General features: G+C 35.3%; 1 protein-coding gene across 2 annotated transcripts in view; it reads left to right on the top strand.

The window, feature by feature from the left end:
- The window catches only part of CPED1 (cadherin like and PC-esterase domain containing 1), a 250,121-nt gene that overhangs the window by 97,033 nt on the left and 129,250 nt on the right, over positions 1 to 23,838 (top strand). For both annotated transcript variants that reach the window (XM_019750063.3, XM_019750062.3), the window contains 4 exons: positions 19,685 to 19,827; positions 20,583 to 20,655; positions 21,788 to 21,955; positions 22,835 to 22,939. In XM_019750063.3, the coding sequence (XP_019605622.3) occupies positions 19,685 to 19,827; positions 20,583 to 20,655; positions 21,788 to 21,955; positions 22,835 to 22,939 (489 nt within the window). The remainder of the gene's footprint in view (positions 1 to 19,684; positions 19,828 to 20,582; positions 20,656 to 21,787; positions 21,956 to 22,834; positions 22,940 to 23,838) is intronic.

The raw sequence follows: 23,838 nt of genomic DNA, 5'->3' as shown, positions 1-23,838 counted from the left end.
GAATAGTTGTCTATCATTATCATTTTTACTAAAAGCACCTTATTACTTGTAACATACTAAAAACTTTCCTCTTGGGAAAATATGACTGAAGAGTAGGTCCTGCCACAAAAGAAATATATGATGAATCTTTGTCAATTTGAACTAATATAGTGAATTGCTAACAGTATGCAAATATAATTAACTGATATGTATGCAATATATATATAGTGTTAGAACTATAACATAAGATAAAATTTAATCCTAAAGAATAAATTTGATTATTATTATTTCCATTAGTGCTAGAAAACTGATGGGCAAGTTTCAATTATGTTTCCAGCAAAATGGAGGTTAGCTAGTATCCAGATATTTCAGAAAATGTGAAATCAGGAGAGGTGAGTGAATTCCTTCAGAATGATGGAAAGATGGAAACGGGACTTCCTCAGTTGTTGTTTGGATGTTAGGGTGTGTATTTCCCACTCCTTTGCTCTCTCCCCCTCACCTGTCTTGTTCAAAGCGCTTCTCCCTGGTGCCATCTAGTGGATACCAGTGCGGGGATGAGGAAAGGGCCCAGCTGAGGATTTGCCAAGAGCCAAACGTTATTTCTCCAAACTGGAGCCTAGGAGTCAATGGCCTGGGGATTTCATAGACACTGTTACAAATTAGCCTGTTGTCCAGCCCAGGAGTGTCACTCTGATTTCTGTTATACCTCTCTGATCACAAGTTTATAAAATAAGCAAACGTTTAGAGTAAAAAATGACATAGGAAAGAAGTCTAGTGTAAGCAATGTTTCAAATACTTTAAGTGTCCACAGAGAACAGCACCATCTTAATTTTTGAGCTTCTCATTATTTCTTTAAAAGATGAGCTTACTAAGCCAGAAAGATGTTCAAAGGCAGAGCAGCTGTAGTCCCTTCCTTCATTACCCTCCATACAATAATGAATTGGTAAGATGGAGATTTAGATAATGGAACCATGAGTCAAGGCAAAACTCCCTGCAGTCTCTGAATTTTTTCATTTCTGTGCAGGCACTTGTAGAGTTACTGAATTTAATTTTATGAATCTTGATTCCTGGATTTTGACAAGGCTCACCTGAATTTCCCATCACTGTAGTAATGGTAAGTCTTCTGAGGACAGGAAAATATGTTGGGAGAAAAAAATCAAATAAAGTCAGCAAAGAATCAAGAGAACAAAACTGAAGAACAAAAATTTACTTGCCTAAATGTTTAACATCCTTGAATGAAGAGATTAGGTTTATTTTTTATTTAAAAAGGAAACAAATCTACAGTGCCTGACACAAGACCTAGAACTCAGCAGAGGGGGAGAGAAATGGCTTGGAACAGAGATTCCACTCATCAAATTGCTGAAAAGAATAATTAGTAATAAAAATAACCCCTTTACAAAGGGTATGTGAATGCAAAGTAATAACAGTGAAGACAATGGCAAGAATGTCTCCAAAAATTCATTACTTAAACGCTTAAGGTTATTTAAAAATATGTACCAAGACGTCATCAAAATGGCGGTGTGAGGTGAGCCTCTGTAAATCTCTCCTGGAATTTACAACTAATCAAACAACTATAACTCCACAAAGGACTCCCTGCACAGCAGACAGATAAGACGAAGAGACCCATTACTGAATTCACCTAAAGGTGGGCGAATCGTGCGAGCTGGGAGGAGGAAAGTGAGAAGTGCAGAGACAGAGCCGGGTGGGTGCAGGACACAGACCTAGCTCAGTGCTTCGAGCTCACTGCTTCCCGGAACTACCGCAGCTGCGGGAGAGGGAAGAACTCGGACTGCTAGGGCTCCACTTATGGCCCACAGGGCTGAGGGGACAGCATATAACATGGCAGAACCCAACGCTCACGGCAGAGACCTCGGAGAAAAGACTGAGGGAAGAAGGCTGAAAACGGTGGTTTAAGCCCTCACTGCTGAGCAGAGAACGGAAGCCTTAGGCACTGAGACTAGCCGCCCCCTCCCTCCCCTCCCAGAACTTGCCCCGCGCCCACCTGCCTGGTGCTAGAAGCAGAACAGTAGCAGTGTCAGATCAAAAGAACAGAATATTTGCTGTTCTGAGAACTGTGGACTACAGACACAGATTTGCAGCCCAACTAGTTCCAGCAAAGGGGAGGGAGCTGTGGAAGCAGGACTGGCTGTGGTGGTGGTCGCCGCCATTGCTCTGGGCCACCTCTCACAATTCACCCCGCCCCTGACCCCACCTATCTGGATGGATCCCTGCAGGAGTAAACAGAACTGCTGAAACATACAGGCTCTGAATCTGGAGCTGGAAGAGCTTTGGAATATCAAAAGCTCTCCGCATACCCACACGGACACTGAGCCCTGTGACCCAGGCAAACTATTAACAGAGGAGAAGCCCGTCTCCCAGGCAATCCCCCCATTGTGTGAGAAGCTGGAATAGTGCAGAGAAAACGTAACACTACTGGGTGAGAGAGAAAAAAATGCTGCAGTCGGAGAGAAAATAAAACATTCTACCAACAAGTACTGGAAAACAAAAGAAAGACTTCTTCCTATCAACCTGTTCCAGAGGTCACTCCTGTAGATGTCTAGGAAGAGAAATAATAAATCAGTAATTGCCATGAATAACCAAGGGAACAAGACTGCTCAGAAAGAACGTGAAAAGTCTCCAGAAAAGGAACTTAAAGATATGGAAATATGTGACTTAAATGACAGAGAATTCAAGATTGCAGTTCTGAAAAAACTCAACGAGATGTAAGAAAACACAGAAAGGCAGTTTAATGAACTCAGAAACACAATCAAAGAACAACATGAGCATTTAACGAAAGAGATTGAAATTTTAAAAAAGAACCAAGTAGAATTTCTGGAGATTAAGAACTCAATAGAAGAAATTAAGAATGAAATAGCCAGCTTAGGTATTAGAGTTGAACAGATGGAGGACAGAATCAGTGACATTGAAGATAGAAACCTGGAAATTACACGGATGGAAGAAGAAAGAGACTTGAGACTTAAAAGAAATGAAAGAACTCTACAAGAACTTTCTGACTCCATCAGAAAGAGCAATATAAGAATAATGGGCATACCAGAAGGAGAAGAAAGAGAGAAGAGAACAGAGAATATATTCAAATATATTGTCGATGAGAACTTCCCAAACTTGCGGACAGAACTGGATCCTCGAATCCAAGAAGCAAATATAACACCTAATTACCTCAATCCCAGCAGGCCTTCTCCAAGGCACATTGTATTGAAGCTGTCTAAAATCAATGACAAAGAAAGAATCCTCAAGGCAGCCAGGGAAAAGAAGACGGTAACCTACAAAGCAAAGCCCATTAGATTATCATCAGATTTTTCAGCAGAAACTCTACAAGCCAGGAGGGAGTGTAACCAAATATTCAAACTATTGAAAGAGAGAAATTATGAGCCAAGAATAATATATCCAGCAAAGATATCCTTTAGATATGAAAGAGGAATAAAGACTTTTCCAGACATACGGAAGCTGAGGGAATTTTCTAATACACGACCTGCTCTACAACAAATACTAAAGGAGGCTATTTGACAACCATCAACAGGGACAATTTGTGGCAACCGAAACATAAATAAAGGGGAGAGTAAAGGCCTGAACCGGAATATGGGAATGGAGAAAGTAAGAAAATGGAATACTCTAAATATCAAACTTTCTTTTACATAAACTTAAGGGTAACCACTCAAAAAAAAAAAAAAAATCCAGAACTGAAATATATGGTGTAATAAAAGGGGAAACATCATAGAATAACACCACACAGAAATAACAGACAACAACAAAAAGGCAAAGAAACAATGGAGACACAGCCTTACCAGAAAACTAGAGATAGAATGACAGGAAATCCTCACATATCAATAATCACCTTAAATGTAAATGGACTGAACTCACCAATAAAAAGGCACAGAGTAGCAGATTGGATCAAAAAACTAAACCCAACCATATGTTGTCTCCAAGAGACACATCTCAGCTACAAGGACAAGCATAGATTCAAAGTGAAAGGGTGGAAATTGACACTCCAAGCAAATGATACCCAGAGAAAATCAGGTGTAGCCATACTGATATCAGATGAGGCAGACTTCAGGGTGAAAAAGGTAACAAGAGACAAAGATGGACATTTCATAATGGTAAAGGGGACTATACAACAAGAACACATAACATTCATCAATATTTATGCCCCTAATCAGGGAGCACCGAAATATACCAAGCAACTACTAACAGAACTAAAGGGAGAAATTGACCAAAACACAATTATACTAGGGGACTTAAATACATCATTGACAGCTATGGCTAGATCATCCAAACAGAAAATAAATAATGAAATAGCAGCCCTAAATGACACATTAGATAAAATGGACATAATTGACATATATAGAGCACTTCATCCTAAAACATCAGACTATACATTCTTTTCTAGTGTACATGGAACATTCTCAAGGATAGACCATATATTGGGACATAAAATCAGCCTCAGCAAATTTAAGAAGATTGAAATCATACCAAGCATATTCTCTGATCACAAGGCTTTGAAACTGGATATCAACTGCAAAAGAAAGTAGGAAAAAACACAAATACATGGAGATTAAACAACATACTTTTAAAGAACGACCGGGTCAAAGAAGAAATTAGAGGAGAGATCAAATGATACATAGAAACAAATGGCATTGAAGATACATCCTACCAAAATTTTGGGGATGCAGTGAAAACAGTTTTAAGAGGGAAATGTATATCATTTCAGGCCTATCTCAAGCAACTTGAAAAATCCCAAATAAATAACCTCATGTCACACCTTAAAGAACTAGAAAAAGAAGAACAAATGAAACCCAAGGTCAGCAGAAGAAAGGAAATAATAAAAATCAGAGCAGAACTAAATGAAATAGAGAACAAAAAGACAATAGAAAAAAATTAATGTGACAAAGAGCTGGTTCTTTGAAAAGATTAACAAAATTGACAAACCCTTGGCTAGACTCGCTAAGATAAAAAGAGAGAAGACACTAATCAACAAAATCAGAAATGAAAAAGGGGAAGTTATCACTGACACCACAGAAATACAAAGGATCATCCAAGAATACTATGAAGGACTATATGCCACCAAATTCAATAACCTAGAAGAAATGGACAAGTTATTAGAAACACATAGCCTTCCAAGGCTGAACCATGAAGAAGTCGAAAATCTAAACAGACCGATCACCAGTAACGAAATTGAATCCAAAACCTTCCCAAAAGCAAAAGTCCAGGACCAGGTGGCTTCACTAGTGAATTCTACCAAACCTTCAAAGAGGATCTAATACCAATCCTGCTCAAACTCTTCCAAAACATTGAAGAGGAGACAGTACTCCCTTACTCATTTTATGAGGCCAACATTACCTGATATGAAAACCTGGTAAGGACAACACAAAAAAAGAAAACTACAGACCAATATCTCTGATGAATACCGATGCAAAAATCCTAAACAAAATTCTAGCAAATCGAATACAACAATGCATTAAAAAGATTATTCATCACGACCAAGTGGGGTTCATCCCCGGGGCACAAGGATGCTTCAACATCTGCAAATCCATCAATGTGATACATCACATAAACAAAATAAAGGACAAAAATCATATGATTATATCAATTGATGCAGAAAAAGCGTTTGACAAGATACAACATCCATTTATGATTAAAACACTTAATAAAATAGGTATAGAAGGAAAATACCTTAACACGTTGCGTATGGCGGGGTTTAAATCCCTCATACCCCTCTGTTCTGGCAGGTTTTTAAAAGAAACTACTTTAAAATGCACTCTTCTCTTTAAAGCGTAAATGCTTCTATGTCATTTATTATTTTTCTATGGAATTTTTTAGGATTTACTCACCTATGATGTTAGTAATCCCTCCTGGTGTGATAGTGCAGAAAGCAGCTTCCTTTGTGCAGTGGGACATGGCAAAAATTGCATATGTACCGAGTTTCACTTCTCACTTTTTTTGATGCGCACACTTTACACACCCGTGTGTGATATTTTTTCTTTCCTCTTCCCACTATGGGCTCCAGATGATGTGTGGCCAAATCTCCCGAGAGCCTGGCCGGATTGTCTTCCTTGGGGGCCTGCTGCGTAGGCACTTTCACAGCTGGTTCCCTATCGCCACTGGTCTCACCTCCGTCTTGGCCTCTCACTGCTCTCTGCCCAATCTTTTGAAATTTCGAATCGTGCAATGGAGAACAATGCGGCTTTGAAAAAAATCCATTCTAATGCGAATGGTAGCATTGTTGCATAGCAATGCATGATATGTTGAACATAGCAATGCATGGTAGCGTTGCTGCGTAACTATGGCCAGTAATATGAAAATAATTCCTTTCAACTTCCTATAACTTTGCATTGACGAGGTTACAATATGTGTTTCATGAGGTATCACCGAAGAGTTAAATAAAATAATTCGGTGTTTTTCCAAAAATAACATAATTCAAAATTGCCTAAGGGATACTAAGGTTCCAAATGTTATAAACAAATCACTACAGTTCTGGAAAACTCTGTTTATTCGTACATCCACTGTTGTGAATGTAACACGTGAAATGACTCATGGGTGAAAAAATGTATCCGATTTAAAATCACTATTTTTTAGAAAAAAAAAATATGAATTCTAAAAAGTGTACATATGATGCAGACTTTATTCATTAACGACATTTGCCCATTAGATATTAACAAAACACAAATAATTCAATAAAATATGCAAAGTAAAAAGAGTCAACAGTAAAAACGAGAATTCTCGTTATCCGTCCTTAACGCATGGCTCAGAAAAAAACGAAGATTCTCGTGATCCAAATGCAACGTGTTAACGTAATAAAGGCCATATATGACAAACCCTCAGCTAATCTCATAATTAATGGTGAAAAACTGAAGCCCTTTGCTCTACTTTCAGGAACACGACAGGGCTGTCCCTTATCACCTCTGCTTTTCAACATAGTGTTGGAAGTCCTTGCCAGAGCAATCAGGCAAGAGAAAGAAATAAAATGCATCCAAATTGGGAATGAAGAAGTTAAATTGTCACTCTTTGCAGATGACGTGATGCTATATATAGAAAACCCTAAAGACTCTACCAAAAAGCTATTAGAAACAATCAACGAATACAGTAAAGTTGCCGGCTACAAAATCAACGTACAACAGTCCATTGCATTCCTATATATTAACAATGAAATCTCAGAAAAAGAGATACAAAAAAAAACAATTCCTTTTGCAATTGCAGCAAAAAAAATAAAATATCTAGGAATAAACTTAACCAAGAATGTGAAAGACCTATATGCTGAAAACTATAAGACATTTTTGAAAGAAATTGAAGAAGACACAAAGAAATGGAAAGACATTCCATGCTCATGGATTGGAGGAATCAACATAGTTAAAATGGCCGTATTACCCAAAGCAATATACAGATTTAATGCAATCCCCATCAAAATTCCAATGACATTTTTTAAAGAAATAGAACAAAAAATCATCAGATTTGTTTAGAACCACAAAAGACCCCAAATAGCCAAAGCAATTTTAAGAAAAAAGAACAATACTGGAGGTATCACACTCCCTGACTTTAGCTTGTACTACAGGGCTACAATAATCAAAACAGCATGGTATTGGCAGAAAAACAGACACATAGACCAATGGAATAGAATTGAGAATGCAGAAATAAAACCACATAAATATGGACAGATAGTTTTTGACAAAGAAACAAAAAACATACAATGGAGAAAAGACAGCCTCTTCAATAAATGGTGCTGGGAGAATTGGATAGCCACGTGCAAACGAATGAAACTGGATTGCTGTCTGTCATCATGTACTAAGATTAATTCAAAATGGATCAAAGAATTAAGTATAAGACCTGACACAATAAACTGCATAGAAGAAAACATAGGTACTAAATTTATGGACCTTGGGTTCAAAGAGCATTTTATGAATTTGACTCCAAAGGCAATGGAAGTAAAAGCTAAAATAAACGAATGGGACTATATGAAACTTAAAAGCTTCTGCACAGCAAAAGAAACCATCGACAAAATAAAGAGGCAACCAACTGAATGGGAGAAGATTTTTGTAAACAGTGCCTCCGATAAGGGGCTAATATCCAAAATATACAAGGAACTCATGAAACTCAACAACAGAAAAACAAACAACCCAACTGAAAAATGGGCAGAGGACCTGAAGAGACATTTCTCCAAAGAGGACATACAAATGGCAAACAGACATATGAAAAAATGCTCAACATCACTAATCATCAGAGAAATGCAAATACAAACCACAATGAGATATCACCTCACCCCAGTCAGAATGGCTATCATCAACAAGACAAATAGTAACAAGTGTTGGAGAGGCTGTGGAGAAAAAGGAACCCTCATACACTGTTGGTGGGAATGCAGACTGGTGCAGCCCTTATGAAAGGCAGTGTAGAGGTTCCTCAAAAAAATTGCGAATAGAATTACCATATGACCCAGCAACCCCTCTCCTGGGTATCTACCCAAAAAAATCTGAAAACATTTATACATAAAGACACGTGTGCTCCAATGTTCATTGCAGCTTTGTTTACGGTGGCCAAGACATGGAAACAACCAAAATGTCCTTCGATAGATGAATGGATAAAGAAGTTGTATATATATATATATATATATATATATATATATATATATATATATATATACACACACACACACAATGGAATACTATTCGGCAGTAAGAAAAGATGATACAGGAACATTTGTGACAACATGGATGGATCTTGAGAGTGTAATGCTGAGCGAAATAAGTCAGACAGAAAAAGCAGAGAACCATATGATTTCACTGATATGTGGTATATAAACCAAAAACAACAAAAGAACAAGACAAACAAATGAGAAACAAAAACTCATAGACACAGACAATAATTTAGTGGTTACCAAGAGGGTAAGGGGGATGGGGGGTGGGAGATGAGGGTAAGGGGGATCAGCTATACGGTGATAGAAGGAGAACTGACTCCGGGCGGTGAACACACAATGGGATTTATAGATGATGTCATACATAATTGTACACCTGAAATCCTGTAATTTTACTAACAATTGTCACCCGAATTAAAAAAATATATATATGTACCCAGTGGAGAAGACACGTGATATTTACATTTGTTTCTTTGGGTGTAGAAGCAAAACAATTTTCCACTCGTACATTTTAAAGCTTATTACATGTTTATTATTTTAAACATTTCTACTAACAATTTCCTTTATTCTTTGAGATCAAAGGCTGTGACAAATTCTAAATATCCACAATTATGCCAACTAGGTAAAATTGATTTGCCTGCTAAAAGAAGGCTGGCTTTTATTTTCTTCAGGAGAAAATTTGACTTGCATTTGTCTTATGTGATTTATGCAAAGCAAGTTTAAAGTGAAATACAGGCTTTGCCCTCCCATATATTAAAACGTGTTTTCAAATTTGAAAGAAACAGCAATCTTTTGTCACCAAGGAAACCTACATAGCTATGAGATAAAGCAAAACAAAGATACTGTATTGCCCCCAAGTGGTCCTTTTAGGTATTGCACCGGTAACCTGAACTGTCCAACCGTGAAAGGAAAAAAGTAACAAATCCTTAGACAGCAAAGCTTTGACCTTTTTCTTTCATTGGATTATACCTATTTATTTTTTAAATGTGACTTGATTATCCATGCTTGTGGTAGGAAGGCTATATTGCTAATAGAAATTCTGAATAGTGATAAACCAATGCAATTCAAATTGCCTAGGCTGCAAAATTATTTGAAATGTTCTCAGCATTTGTCAGTCTTTGGACATAGCTTTTGCATTTAAGATAATTTTGTGTTACATAGTCTTTTTTTGTTTGTTTTTTTATTACTGTAAAGTTAGCACTAGCATTTTAGACTTAGCATCTGAAAATGCATTACCTGTGTCCCTTATCTTTTGTGTGTACTTGTATTCGATTTCAACCTGAACCTCAAATTGGCTATTAACTGGAACTCCTTTGAATTATGTAAGTGGCCTAATACTGTGATATGGAACCGAACATTTTTCTTTCTTTTCTTTGAGCGCTCCTGGGGCAGACCAAGATGAATTCTTTCTGAGGATTCTACACACACACACACACACACACACACATACACACACACACACATACACACACACACACACACACACACACACACCGTGCTGCATTCTGTATCTACCGCAATATACATTCAATTTCATTGCTTTTGTTAATTCTGTCTCTGTGGGGCAACTGCCTCATTCTTGGGCCTCTTTTGCTCCATACTTTGCCTGAGGGCCATACCAGAAAATTCTGCCGTGGGAATTTGGTGTTTCTTTACCCATTCACTCCCCACACCCCCACTCACACACCTTTCTCCTTCCCTTCCCATTCCCCTATCCCTCCTGCCACTTCCAACAGAGGTATTCTATCACTTCTGAAACAAGAGAAGACTAACTAGCTGCTCTCCCTAGTGGAACCATATGTCCAGGAGAAAAGATACGACTTGTACTGTGCTTCAAAAAGATGACTCTGGCAGCAGTGAAACCGAAAGTGTATAAGGGCAGGTAAATCCGAAGTCAGTAGTCAGGACCACAATGAGAAGACGTTGGTTTGGGCTAAAAGTATTATATTTAATTAGAATATTAAACTGTGAACTTTTAAGTTATGCATAACAAATAAATCCTCATTTAAACTATCCCATATAAAAGAATGAATTTTGTTTGAACACTAGTGAAAGAGAGGTACAAGGTAAGCGACACGAGAGAGGTGTACTGAAATAGCAGAGTGTTGTAATATATCTATGGATTCAACAGACTTTAACACTACGGCCCTAAGTTAGGATAAATTGCTCTATCATTTTCTTTATTGTACAACCAGAAGCCATTATTTTTATAATGAATACATTTCCTGCTCTTTTGTGATTGATCATGAAACTTAATAAGACCTAAAATAGATACCCTGCATAAAATATCGAGAACATAAATGAAAAATATTTTCCCTTTTTACTTTCCTACTCATTTGAGAGTATTTATAGATGTATGAGATATTCTGCTAAATGCATCCCTGTTTGCAAATTTTTGTACTGCCTGTTATGAATATTACCTGTGAGAAATATTACCAGATTTCAATGTCTTTTCTATTCAAGACAGTAAAAGAAAGTTCTCAAAACAGCTGTCAGAACTTACTTTTTTAGAGACTTAAAGAATGCCTGTATTTTTACTGAAAATAGTTCTGACCTGCTTGAGCAATGGCATTCATATAAAGAAAATTAGTAGACATATATATACAGAGTCCAATGATAAAATCTTTATAACTTTAACTTTTGCTCTGTACTGTTAAATCTCTCTGCTCCTTTATATGTCAGTGAGAGATTTCAGAATGGGCAATAAAGTTAGCTTGCAAGTTCTCTGAGAAGGTTGAATATAATGCAATCAGGGTTCTACCATTCAGAGCAAATAATTAATTTTTCACGCTATTCACAGCCTTTTGTATTTCCATACCTTGTTTCTGATTAATTTTCTTTTATACATGTGAGAAATATTTAATTTTCATCTCTAAAATTGATTAAATCACAGAGAATTTCCAAGTTTAATGTATGCTTTAAAGCTTGGGGTTGTTAAGAAGTACACATGAATAAAATTGTGTCACTAGAAGCATGAAACTTATTTCAGTATTGGAGATTTGACCTAGTTCCAGGGAATGAGCAAAAACTATCCTAATTTAGGTTCAGCCAATTAATTCAGTTTTTTCATGGTTTACCCTACAGGAAGCCAAGTCTCAATAAACTAAAAAAAAATGATGAGAATATTGATGTTCTTAAATCATTTGACTTAATACAAAATTTGTTCTTGATCCAGGCAATTTGATTTAAGTTACAAAGAAGTATTCTTAGTTTTCCCAAAAGGTAATTGGGCTACAAAAATGCTCAAGTTGTTGAACTGATATCTTTGATGTATGAATCTAAGGAAGGCATGTGCTTGAAATCGCAATGGTTTCAAACACATTTTGCACGAGAGTAAAATCACAGGTAATTCTTTCTTCTGTGTTTCATGGTCCATCCACATTCCTAAAGTAGGACAGTCAAAGGCACCGTGGCATCAGGGATGCTGGGACTTTTCAGCCAGACTTACTGGCTTCAACACCCATGTTGGTTAGTCCTGGCTGCATAACGTTAGGCAAGTTACGTGTGTTCTGGAGCTTCAGACTCTTCATCTCTGAAATGGGGACAATGAGCATCGACCTCGGCAGTGCTATGAATATAAGCAAAACAATGCATGAGGAACACAGTGTCTGGCATGTGGTGGCAGCCTGGCTAAGGCTAGTGATGATTATTAAATACAACATAGAATTATAGTCAAATACCACGTGTGCACTAAATGAAAAAATTACATTGGTACTAAGTTTGTTATTTGATCATTTTTCTCCCTTTCTCAAATCTTTTCTCCTCTTTTCCTTATATTTTTAAATATCAGATTGTTTCCTAAATCATGTCCCTCTAATAAAACACCAAGAAGACTTCTTCCTAGAGTGCACAAAGCTCATTAGCTCCTCCTCTCCTGCCACAGCCCTCGGATGTGTGGCAGGCAGGTGGGTCACTCTGGGCCAGACACATCCAGAGATGTGAGCCTCAGGTGGTGTCATGTGCCTCTGGGGATCCATACACACCCCTAAAGGGGTTCACAAGCACATGGATAATTTCAAGAATAAATGGCCATAACTTCATCTTTCACGTGTATATATTGCTAAAATTTGATCTTGCTGAGACGACACCTGTGAAGCACGTGCTTCTTTCCCCATCCCTTTCATAGATACCTCTTTGCTCTTCAAAAGAAAGTTCTCTGCTTTCTCCCTAATATTATCATTGCTCCAGAGTGAAAAAAAAATTCACAAAAAACCCCTAAGCAGACTAATTTAAATATGCTTTCATTATAAAAAGTGAAGTATGCTAATCACTAGGTAACAAATCCTTCACAATTCCGATTATTTTCAGGTTTTAACAAAATTAAATATTTCATGATAAATCATTATGTGTTTTTTCCATATACCTTGGAAGGAGTTCAAAGAATTAAGTCTGTTGCTGTAACTAAACTGTTCCGTTCACATCTGTGTTTTCATGTGAACAAGTTTTTTCTCTATGCTTCAATTACAAATATTAATACTTATATTGAATCCTTCTCATTCTAGTAATAAGTAATATTTTCTCAATGGATATATAAATTAATTGAATAAAAAGAAATCATATTCATCTTAAAGGTACATTTTCAATATAAACTTACTTGCTTACTTTAGAAATTATTTCATAAGATTTGTGATATATTTCTATTATATTGCCCAATTGTGTACAATTGATAATTATAATCATGACTTTTTTGGAAGAAAAAATGTTTTTGTATACCAAAAGAATATGGTAACTCAAATCTTAAAAATTTAAATTTATAAACATATCTTTCTTATTGAAAAGTATAGGGTGATAAAAAACACTTTCACATACAAAATATATTAGATTGAGATAAAATCCTGAGGTATTCAGATTCCTTTGGATACGTTTTAAGAGTTCTGCACGAGCCTGGGTGAGAAACTGGTTACACCAGAGTCAGGCAGAGATCCCAGTCGAGTCTATAAAAAGCAGAATAATAATATTAATCAAAACATCAAGAAGAACACCAAGAATATATAGATATATATTCCAACTGTATTAAAAATACGAAGATTTGAATGCATCTTTGTTTCCTTTTAATTTGGACAAAGAACCTAGAATCTGGGATTTCATGTGTTTAATTGAATGCCTTTAGTTCTACCCTTGGATAAAACTGAGTCTGAGCTCTTATGTGCTATTTCTTTTTAAGCATTGACTACAACCTGAGACAATCGTTCTCTAGACTTTGTGTCCCACCATATATATATATATATGTATATATAATAAATTTATTTTTATATATATAACAAAGTTATATATATTTTATAACCAATATATATAACACTAAATTTATCATCTTAACCATTTTGAAGTGTACAGTTCAGTAGTGCTAAATGTATTTACATTGTTCTGCAACCAATCTCTAGAAGTTTTTGCAAAACTGAAATTATATATCCATTAAACTTCACATTTCCCTCTCCCCACAGCCATGGTACCCACCACTCTATTTTTTGTTTCCATGAATTTGACTACTCTAGAGACCTGATGTAAGTGGAACCATACAGTATCTTTTATGACTGGACTATTGCACTTAGCGTAATGCCTCAAGGTTCATCCGTGGCTGTCCTTTCTTTTCAAGGCTGTGTAATACCCCATTGTATGTACGTAGCACATTTTGTTCATTCCCTCATTCATCTGACGGGCACTTGAGTTACTTCCATCTTTTGGCTATTGTAAATCATACAGCTATTATCACAGGTATGTAAGTATCTCTCTGAGACCCTGTTTTCTATTATTTTGGCTATGTACCCAGAACTTGAATTACTGGTAATTTTAATTTTGATTTTTTTGAGGAACCTCTATACTGTTTTGCATAGCAGCTAAACCATTTAATATTCTCACCAATAGTTCCCAAGGGTTTTGAGTCCTTCACATCCTCATCAACACTTAATGTTTTATGTTTTTTTATAGTGCTTATCCTAATGGATAAGAGGTAATATCGTATTGTGGTTTTGATTTGCATTTTCTTAAGAATTAGTGATATTGAGCATCTTTTCATATGCTTGTTGGTGCAAAATAATTTTGTCTTCTTTATTTTGAGATGAAAAATTCTCTCTTACTCAATAATTCTCAGAGAAATTCTAATAAACTTTAGTAAGGTATAATGACATTAAACACTACTTGAAGTTCAAAATATTGAAATATCAGTATTCTCCTACAGTTTTAGTCAAAACATGGCTTAAAAAGAACTCAAATATTGGTTAATCTTTCATTCTTTGTTTTTACTCTTAGATTAAATTTTCTTATCTCAAAAATCCTCTCAAACAGCTGTAAGCTTCTATTTTTCAAAGGTTTATTACAAGGCACCAGAAAAATGCATGTCCTCCCTCTCTCACAAGATGGAAACAAGAGATGGAAACAAGTGATAATCATGATGTTCTAAAGAGAAAAAAATATGTTATCCAGAAGCTCCCGTAAACTATTTCTCTTATCAAAGCAGCTGTGGTTTTTGTAATGTTGTACTTGGGTTTATTTATTCAACGGTACTCATGCAATACCTACTCTGCATTAGGTACCGGCCACTAAAAGATAAAATGGTACAACTTCTGCCTTAAAAGATCTCATAGGCAAGTGCAGAGCAGACAAGAAAGTCAACAAATTTAACACTGAATGACATGTGTTGTCGTAGAGAGCAGTTTTCCCAAGGTCTTATGGGAAGATAAAGGAAAATAATCAGGCAAAGCCTAGAGTTTAGCATGTGAGTGGCTGAGAGCGATGGAGTGAGGGAATGGGGTGGATACAAGGGCACCTTGAAAGTGTTTTAAGATCTCAATGACATAACTGAAGCTTTCCTACATTTTCAAGTTCTTCTCAGTTCCTCTTGTTCTTTCATTTTAATTGATAATTTTGATCATCTGTGTATCAAGGTCTGACAATTAAGTTCACAAATTCGTTGTCACAATGTTGCTAACCTCTTTTGATATCAGAGCGATTATTCATTTTGAATTTGTAACAACTAGACAAACAGTTAACCAAATTTGCTCTTTGGAAATGCTGAAAAGGCTGCGTGAAAAAGTTAGACGACCTAAACTTTTTGCCAACAATTCATGGTTCTTGCATCACTGCAATGCACCAGCTAATACGGCACTGTCTGTGAGGGAGTTTTTAGCCCCCAGTGACTGATCTGGCCCCCGATGACTTCTTTCTTTATCCAAAGATAAATGAAATACTGAAAGGAAGACATTTTGATGACATTCAGGATATCAAGGGTAATACGACGACAGCTCTGATGGCCATTCCAGTAAAAGAGTTCCAAAATTGCTTTGAAGGATGCTGGCATCAGTGCATAGCTTCCCAAGGGGAGTACTTCGAAGCTGACATTAGTGATATTCAGCAATGAGGTATGCAGCACTTTTTCTAGGATGGGTTTGCACTTAATTGTCCGACCTCATATATTTCAGTAATATACATATTTGAATGGATAGATATAAAATTATGAATACTTTACTGTGTTATTGCTTGAATTTCACACAAGTACAAACAAATGGTGATGCTTTCACTGCCTGGTTTGACAGCCATGTTCTTACAAGGTCATTTTCTATATAATTTATTTTGCTCCAAATTTTTACTGCATTTTTACACTGAAGGAGGAAACTACATAGTAGTTTATAAAATGGTTTCATGTCATGTTAAAAATTTTAAGATGTTCTTTTATTCATTTTTACCTCATTGCCAATGATTTCCTTGAGATCTTATAATTTCATATTTATTCAACTCAAAAACATTGATTAAAAGTCTTGATCTAGACAAAGAGAGAGCAGTCTTTCTGATATTTGAGTTCATGGCTTGATTGTTTTAAATTAACGACGAGGGTGAAGATGTTTGTTCCTAAGTTAAGAAAGCTCCTGGGTAAAGATGTGGCTTTCAGGTTCTTATGGTTTTGAATGGAGTTAATAGCAAATAATTTCAGATTTGACATTTTCTGATGAGATCATACAGCACAATTCTCTCTTTCTACATCTGCGCACACTGAGATGCACAGAACTCAAGTAATTTGACCAAGGAAATACAAATTAGTGTGACAAATTGCAATATGGCAAGACACTCAAAGAAATCTTCCACTTAGCCTAAATTGGTTAATTATAGAAATACTGTGCCCTCTCAGAGTGACCTATTTAAAGTTGATTTTTTAAAAATACCTATTAAGTACTTGCGTGGTTCTACTCTCATTTCTGGCATATGGAGTTTGCTTGCCACTATACTAAGTAAATTAAATAGAAGAGGTCACTCATCTAGAACTTTCTTTGAATTGCAGGGCTTAAATAAATTGAAATTTATGCAATAATATAGAAGGAAATACATACAGAGACAAAAACTGGGAACAGAACTAACACAAAAATAAAACAAGTCGCTCCGTTTTGAATTGTGCCTTTTGGGTGCCACTTCTGTCTTAACACTTCTGTTCATAAAGATAGCTTTGTTCTGCTCCTCCTGTTTTCATGGTGGTTGGTTGATGTTAGTCTTTCTCTTAGCAGGCTGAGTTTTTAGGGAGAAAAGCCTTCAGTTCTGCTCTTTCACTTCTGCTGGGCGGTATACCACTAGAGGGGTCCATTCAATCATCCTGCCTCTTTATTCTCTCTCTCTTTTCTAATTTTTTTTCTTTTTTTTTTTTTTTTGATTTAAGTATGGTCGGTATGCATTCTTATGTTGGTTATATTAGTTTCAGGTGTACAATATAGTGATTCGACATTTTTGTACCTTACTATGTGGTGGGTTTGAAAGCTGGTGTAGCCCCTATGGAAAGCAATGTGGAGATTTCTCAAAAAATAAAAATAAAAATAGAACTACCATATGACCCAGCAATTCCACTTCTGGGTATTTATTCAGAGAAAATGAGAATGCTAATTTGAAAACATATATGCACCCTTATGTGCACTGCAGCATTATTCTCTCTCTTTTAAACATTTCTATTGAAGGGCTTAGCGTATACTTTTTAAATGTTCCTCTTTGGTTGCTGAAACAAATGTTTGAATTCCCAGAAGCAGTTTGAGTTTCTCAAATCATGCATTGCATTCTGAGAATCTGGATTCAACAACTACTTTAACTGAAATTTCCTTTAAATGGCTATGGACTTGTTTTAATTCATAAAAGGTGCTAACATGTACTGAGTCTTGACCTGTGCGGGTGGCGGTATAACTTACGTCCATTCTTTCATTAACCCTAGCGGTGCCTTTATGAAGTAGATACTCTGATTAACCTCACAAGGTCTCACAATGTAGCTGTAACAGGGTAGAGCCAAAGTTAAATGTGGGACTTTGTGCCTCTAGAGTCTGTAGTGTTACAACCGTGCTACATACTTATCCCCCAAAGATGAGAGCACAGTGCTTCCCATGTGGTAAAATTCTCACAAAAGTTGTACTGAATTCATGTACTGGCAGCCCATAGGCAATGCTCACTGTTATAGTCAGAAATTAAGACGTAATCACTTCCACAGTAGAAGAATAAATATAACCCTAAGACATTAATTTGCTTATTATTTTTTCCACGGAGGATATAATCTAATAATCTTAAATGTCTTAGATGCTACACAAACATTTCCAATTTTCTTAAATTATTAACCTTGACCTCGGTGATATTCAGGAAACATTAAAATGGGAAAATGCAATAATATTAATAACTCTACATAATATGGTCAACTCAGTGAAATATGATGAGTTACTTTTATTTGGAAAAACATAATGTTACTCTGTTTTTTGACTCAAGGGTGTTAACATTTTCAGTGTTAGCATTAATTTGTTTTCTTTTGATCGTACAATTATTACATTCATTTTCCTCAGTGAAATGGAAAAACATCCCAGTTGCCAAAGCTAATGATGTGTTCATAGGGTCTTAAAGTGTGTATCTCATTAGGTTTCTGTTTTTAAGCTGGTAAAAGTTTATGAAGTCAGTTTTTGTTTCTCTTGGGTGAATTTTTCTTTTGTGTTTTAAAGATCCATTTACCATTTCCCTCAGGTGTTTGTGCCAATATCTGTCCTTCATTATCATGGCAACAAAAGTTTTTCCCTTTGCAGTCTAAAGTAGTTCAGATAGGTTTAGTCTGTTCTTCCAAAACATGGGTAGAATACCTGCTTCATGTTTTTTAAAAAAATATTTTTTTGTTCTTCAACTTTGAAAGAGTATGTTTATTCAAAGTCTATGAATCAATATGAGATTTGTCTTATAGCATCCTCGAGAAGTAGATTTCTTGTCGCAATTGTTTTAATATTTAAGCAATTAAAAATAGCCATTTGTGATACTAACTATAATATTTCCAAGAAGATATAAACCTGAGCTTCATTTCCCTTTTGCAATACTGACCTATCCTCTCTATCCATGTGAAAACTTAAATTAAAATGTCAGGAGGACACTGAGATTTTGTTAGATTCTTCAGTAGTTGGCTAGATCTCCCATAGCAAAATGCTGTGAAGAAGCAACTTTGATATAATTATTTTTGTTCTGGTATGTGCAGAAAAGTGATACTAATGAAAAGCTTTTCCCCATACTTTACAGGGGATTTCAAATACATTTTCTTCTCATTTGGTTTCACAAGACTCTGGTTGGTAGTTGTTAACCCATTTTAAGAGAGACACAAAATTTGGAGGGTTGATTTGCAAGTCCAAGATCACCTAATTGGTAGAGTCACAAATTAAACTGGGGAGTTCTGATCACAAGCCCTGTTATCGTTCCACTTCACTCTCCATGGTTAGATGCACAAAAAGAGAAAAGAATGGAGTAAGCACCTCTAACATAATTGAAATTACAAGAAGTAGAGGCACCCCATATTCAATTGAAAGACTTATAATATCTTTTTTAAATGTACACAATATATACATGTTATATATTATGTATATGATATATTCATTAAATAATACAGTTCCTGTATATTACATACTCTTTCTGTATATGATATATAGTATACATATGCCTGAGATGATCACCTCTTCCTACTTAAGGAGTGTTTTTGAGTGTGACAAAGAGAGATAACCTGAAGGAATCTTTCAAATTGGTCACCTTGGAACTGACAGACAAATTGAGATGTTGTTCCAACATAGAAATTCTTTACTTTGTTCACAGCTGCAAACCTTTTTTGATACATTCCTGAGAGCCAGTTCACCTCTTCAGGCTTTTGATAATATGAAGGACGCCATTAGCAAACTCCTGCTGGCGGCGGAACTATTCAGTGAAACATCTACCCTGGGACCAAAGGCCTTTGATAGGTAAAAATAAATTTTAACGTTGAAAAAAAACCTACCTCTAAGAAATGATTCTTAGTGAAAATATATCTTAAGTAGGTGCTACTTGGAAAATGTTGTATCAGGATACAAATATGAACTTCTAAACCCGTGTTTCCTAATTTGTAGATCCTAATACGTCAGAGCATGTTATAGACCTGTTAGTGTCTAAATAGTGGTAATAAGAAATAAAGCAGTTATTTAAGTTAATTTTTAAATCACAGCCCCTTTCAAGCTCAGCTATTTCTATCATATATACTTACCATTGACTAGGTATATTTATATTTATAGACGTTCATTAACAAAATCCAATAACTCTTCTCTCCTTATCTCAGTTTATTTGAATATAATTTAATGTCTTTTTTCTAAGGCTAGTATGTCAAAACTGGGAGGTGACCAGTTAAGTTTTATCCTGCTTCATATGTGAATGAGAATGTCTGGCATGTATGACTAGGAGCGTTTCCTTCTCCACATCTAAGTTTTCATAGAATAACTTCATTGTTCAGTTTAATGTGTTATGACTACTTTAGATATATTTGTATTTTCTGTAATGAAGAAAACAGATTCCAAATCCAAGCATGAATTGCATGCAATTTTATATTATCCAAGCCACTGCTCTTTTTAATTAGTACAGACCTTGAAATGTTAGCTATAGTGACTATTAATAATATAATACCTAATAGTAGAGTAAATGAAGCAAGTAGAATATATATTTATGTGACCTTGTGTTTTGATTTCAGATGCAGATTATGTTTTCAGCTTTTGACTTTTGATATTGGGTATGGCAGTCTCAGGTCCCCTGTAGTAATGCAGGTGAGTGTGCAAAGGCCTCACGTGAGCTTCCACCTTTTGCTGAAGGGTGTGTGTGTGTGTGTGTGTGTGTGTGTGTGTGTGTGTTCGTGTGTGTTCTTTCACAGTAACCAATCACTAAATAGAAACTTGCACTAAACTTACTACAGGCGTCTATTTACGGTGATTCAGAGAATTAACTGGTGTGTGGAGAATGTGTGATTGAGTCCAGCCCTCACTCATCCACCTAGAACACGCATGGATTTTCCTATGGTTCAACCACTGTTTACGAAATAAATGTGGCATAAAGCTACGTATGTGTTAATGTAGAAAAACGACATTAAGATAATAGAAAATAACAGATCACCCAGCTTGTTCACATGGTGTTATAAAAAAGGTAACTCTTATTCTTTACACATAGATATTTAGTTTAAAATTAGCCTATATTTTAAAAGGCCACAGGCATTTCCTTGAAATATACGCTCTTTCTAGTATAACTATGTGTACATTGAAGAGTGTGTTTTATATACTCTGATCCTTTTACTTCCTCACAAACCAAATTAACTCATTCAGATCATGTCATCCAACATGTTTTTAATCTAAAATAGCCCTTCATGGCAAGAAGATTATACAACAACTGCTTGAATTAGCCTATACAGAGCTTTATTTTGGTATATGGAGTGGGAAGAAAGGAGGAGAAACAAAATAAAATTACGTGCAACCAGATTTCAACTTCACATATGCTTACATTATATGTGGCTCAAACATTTATCCATAAAAGTTTGAAACGTTATGAAACTATGTCTTTTAATGGTCATTTATTCATTATTTTACACACGTCTACTAGTTTGTCTTAGCTCTTGAAAACTTATTGTTCAGAAATGTTATATATTATCTTCCATGAACACAAATTCTTCAACAATAGTTCCAAGTCAAACTAATGTAACTTTGACCCATGAGTTAATTTTCTTATAAAGAATTGTGTATTCAAAAGAATATTGCTTACATTTTATGAAACTGTTGACCTCCTAAAAGACCACTAGATGTCAGTTCTGATCTACAATCCAACAGAAAATGAATGGTGTCTTAGAAGTTATCCCACTGCATTAAAAGCGAGTTAGTGAAAACCATTTGCTGGGCCTTTGCTTTTTCACAGGTGCATGAGCATTTAAATTTTCAAGATAATGATAATATGGATTTTGAGGACCAAAACACAGAAGAATTCCTTTTAAAAGACACTTTCAATTTTCTCCTCTCTAATGAATCTTCACTTTCCATATTTTCTGAGATATTTCAGAGACTTTACAGATCGGGTGTATTTAAGGTAAGTGCATATTTATGCCCTGACAAACATTATTTTTCAAGTCATTTTTTATAAGGTGCCATTTTTTTATTGTGTGTTTAAGCAACTTGGTAATTCATATGTAAGTAATTTGTATCAGTTATAATATACCTCTTAATAGTTTTCTGACCAGAGGACTAATATTGTTTTTGTGTCAACTAAGTATAAGAGTGACTGATTATGATGAAATTATGGGTTGTAAGCGAAGTAAAGCATTTCCTAATTCCTAAGGAATGTTTGTGAATATTATGAATAATATATATTATATGTTATAGGATACTTGGAAAGGAACACTAGAACTTTTAGGAGACAGTCTAGAATAGCAGAGAGTGTTCCAGATGGACATCAAGGGGCCTGAGTTATAATACTAATTTTTTTAAGCATTCACATCTGGTTAACATCTTTGGTTAGATGCTTTTGATTAGGGTGTAATGCTTCAGAGTGGCATTCGTTGATTTTTATGGTATGTTAATACGAGTTTTCTTGGTGCCTCAAAAATCTGTGCAGAATACTCAATATTGTTCTCTATATATCTGCTCCCATCTCCAATACCTGAAGACTAAAGGAGACTCTTCTGATTCCCAAACTCACATTCCGCCCTCACGGGCCTGTGTCCCCAACCAGCAAAGCCGTGTTGAGCGATTTCACTAAGGTCCTTTTTGTCAAATATGAAGTTCTCTTATATTCAGACACTGTTGTTACAAGTTGAAGTTACCATGTGTTATTTAACATTAATTAGCTCCGCTGTTTATTTATAGAGTTCAGAATTTGATTGGTTTATGAAGTGGGCAGCAACTGGGCTAAATGTGCTTTGATTTTGTAGTAATTGCTTGGGTTGTTTTTTTTTCCTTCCTATTATAGGGTGAAAACTATCAAAAGGAACTAAATCACTGCCTGTCTTTAGAGGAGATTAACTCAATTATGACTTTTATAAAGGAACTTAGGAGTTTGGGACAATACCAACTGGTAAAGCAAAAATGATATTTGATTCCTCTTGATTACCGAGATTATAGTAAATCAGCCATAAACTATGTGATTTTGACTTCAACCTAGGGGAAGATATTTTTTTGTGAAGCAGAAATCTTTGTAAGCTCTCTTCCTCTTTTCAGAGATCTAAATATTAAGATGAACAAAATCCATATTCTTTAATAGTTTGCAAATAGTATGTGACTTACTAAAAGTAGAAGAATATGGGGTTAGTATAACTGCCAGGATTTGACAGTTTATACGGGGGAAATGTCCAAATTTTTTAAGAAAGTTTTGCTTTTTGCTTTGGGATATTTACATGTAAGCAAAATTTCTTCCTGCATATTATACTCTTTTTGTTTGTGAAAAATCAAATAGTATTGAATATAACAACAATATTTTGGAAAACTACCTAAATCTTAATTTGTTGTAATTCAATAGCAAACTAACAAAATACAAAGAAAGAAAATATAAATAATTATAACTTAATGGTTTCAGCCTAAAAGAATAAATGACATTTATTTTCTCTTTGTGTGTTTTCTTGGGTTTTGTTAATTTATTGGTCAACATCAAAGAACAATTTATACATATATGTGCATTCTCAGTACTTTTTTTGTTTCTAGTTCTGCCACTTCTATAGATTGTAATGAATTTGTATTTTTCCTCATAAATATGCTTATACAAAATATCTGCTTAAATAGCATTTTAAAACCCCACTGATAATTTATTACTATGTTTGCATTAAACATTTATATTTTCCTTAAAAAAAAATCTATATATTCATATGCTAACTTTATGTTATAACTAATTTACTAAGTTAATTAGTGACTGACACTTATTTTTACAATGTAGCCCCATATTTTGGAGGATTTAAAGTAAGCTTATTGCTGCAAAGATAA

The sequence above is a fragment of the Rhinolophus sinicus genome, chromosome 8, assembly GCF_057876585.1.
Source record: "Rhinolophus sinicus isolate RSI-liver-muscle chromosome 8, RSI-T2T, whole genome shotgun sequence".
Lineage (NCBI taxonomy): Eukaryota > Metazoa > Chordata > Mammalia > Chiroptera > Rhinolophidae > Rhinolophus > Rhinolophus sinicus.
This window is presented reverse-complemented; position numbering and strand designations above follow the sequence as displayed.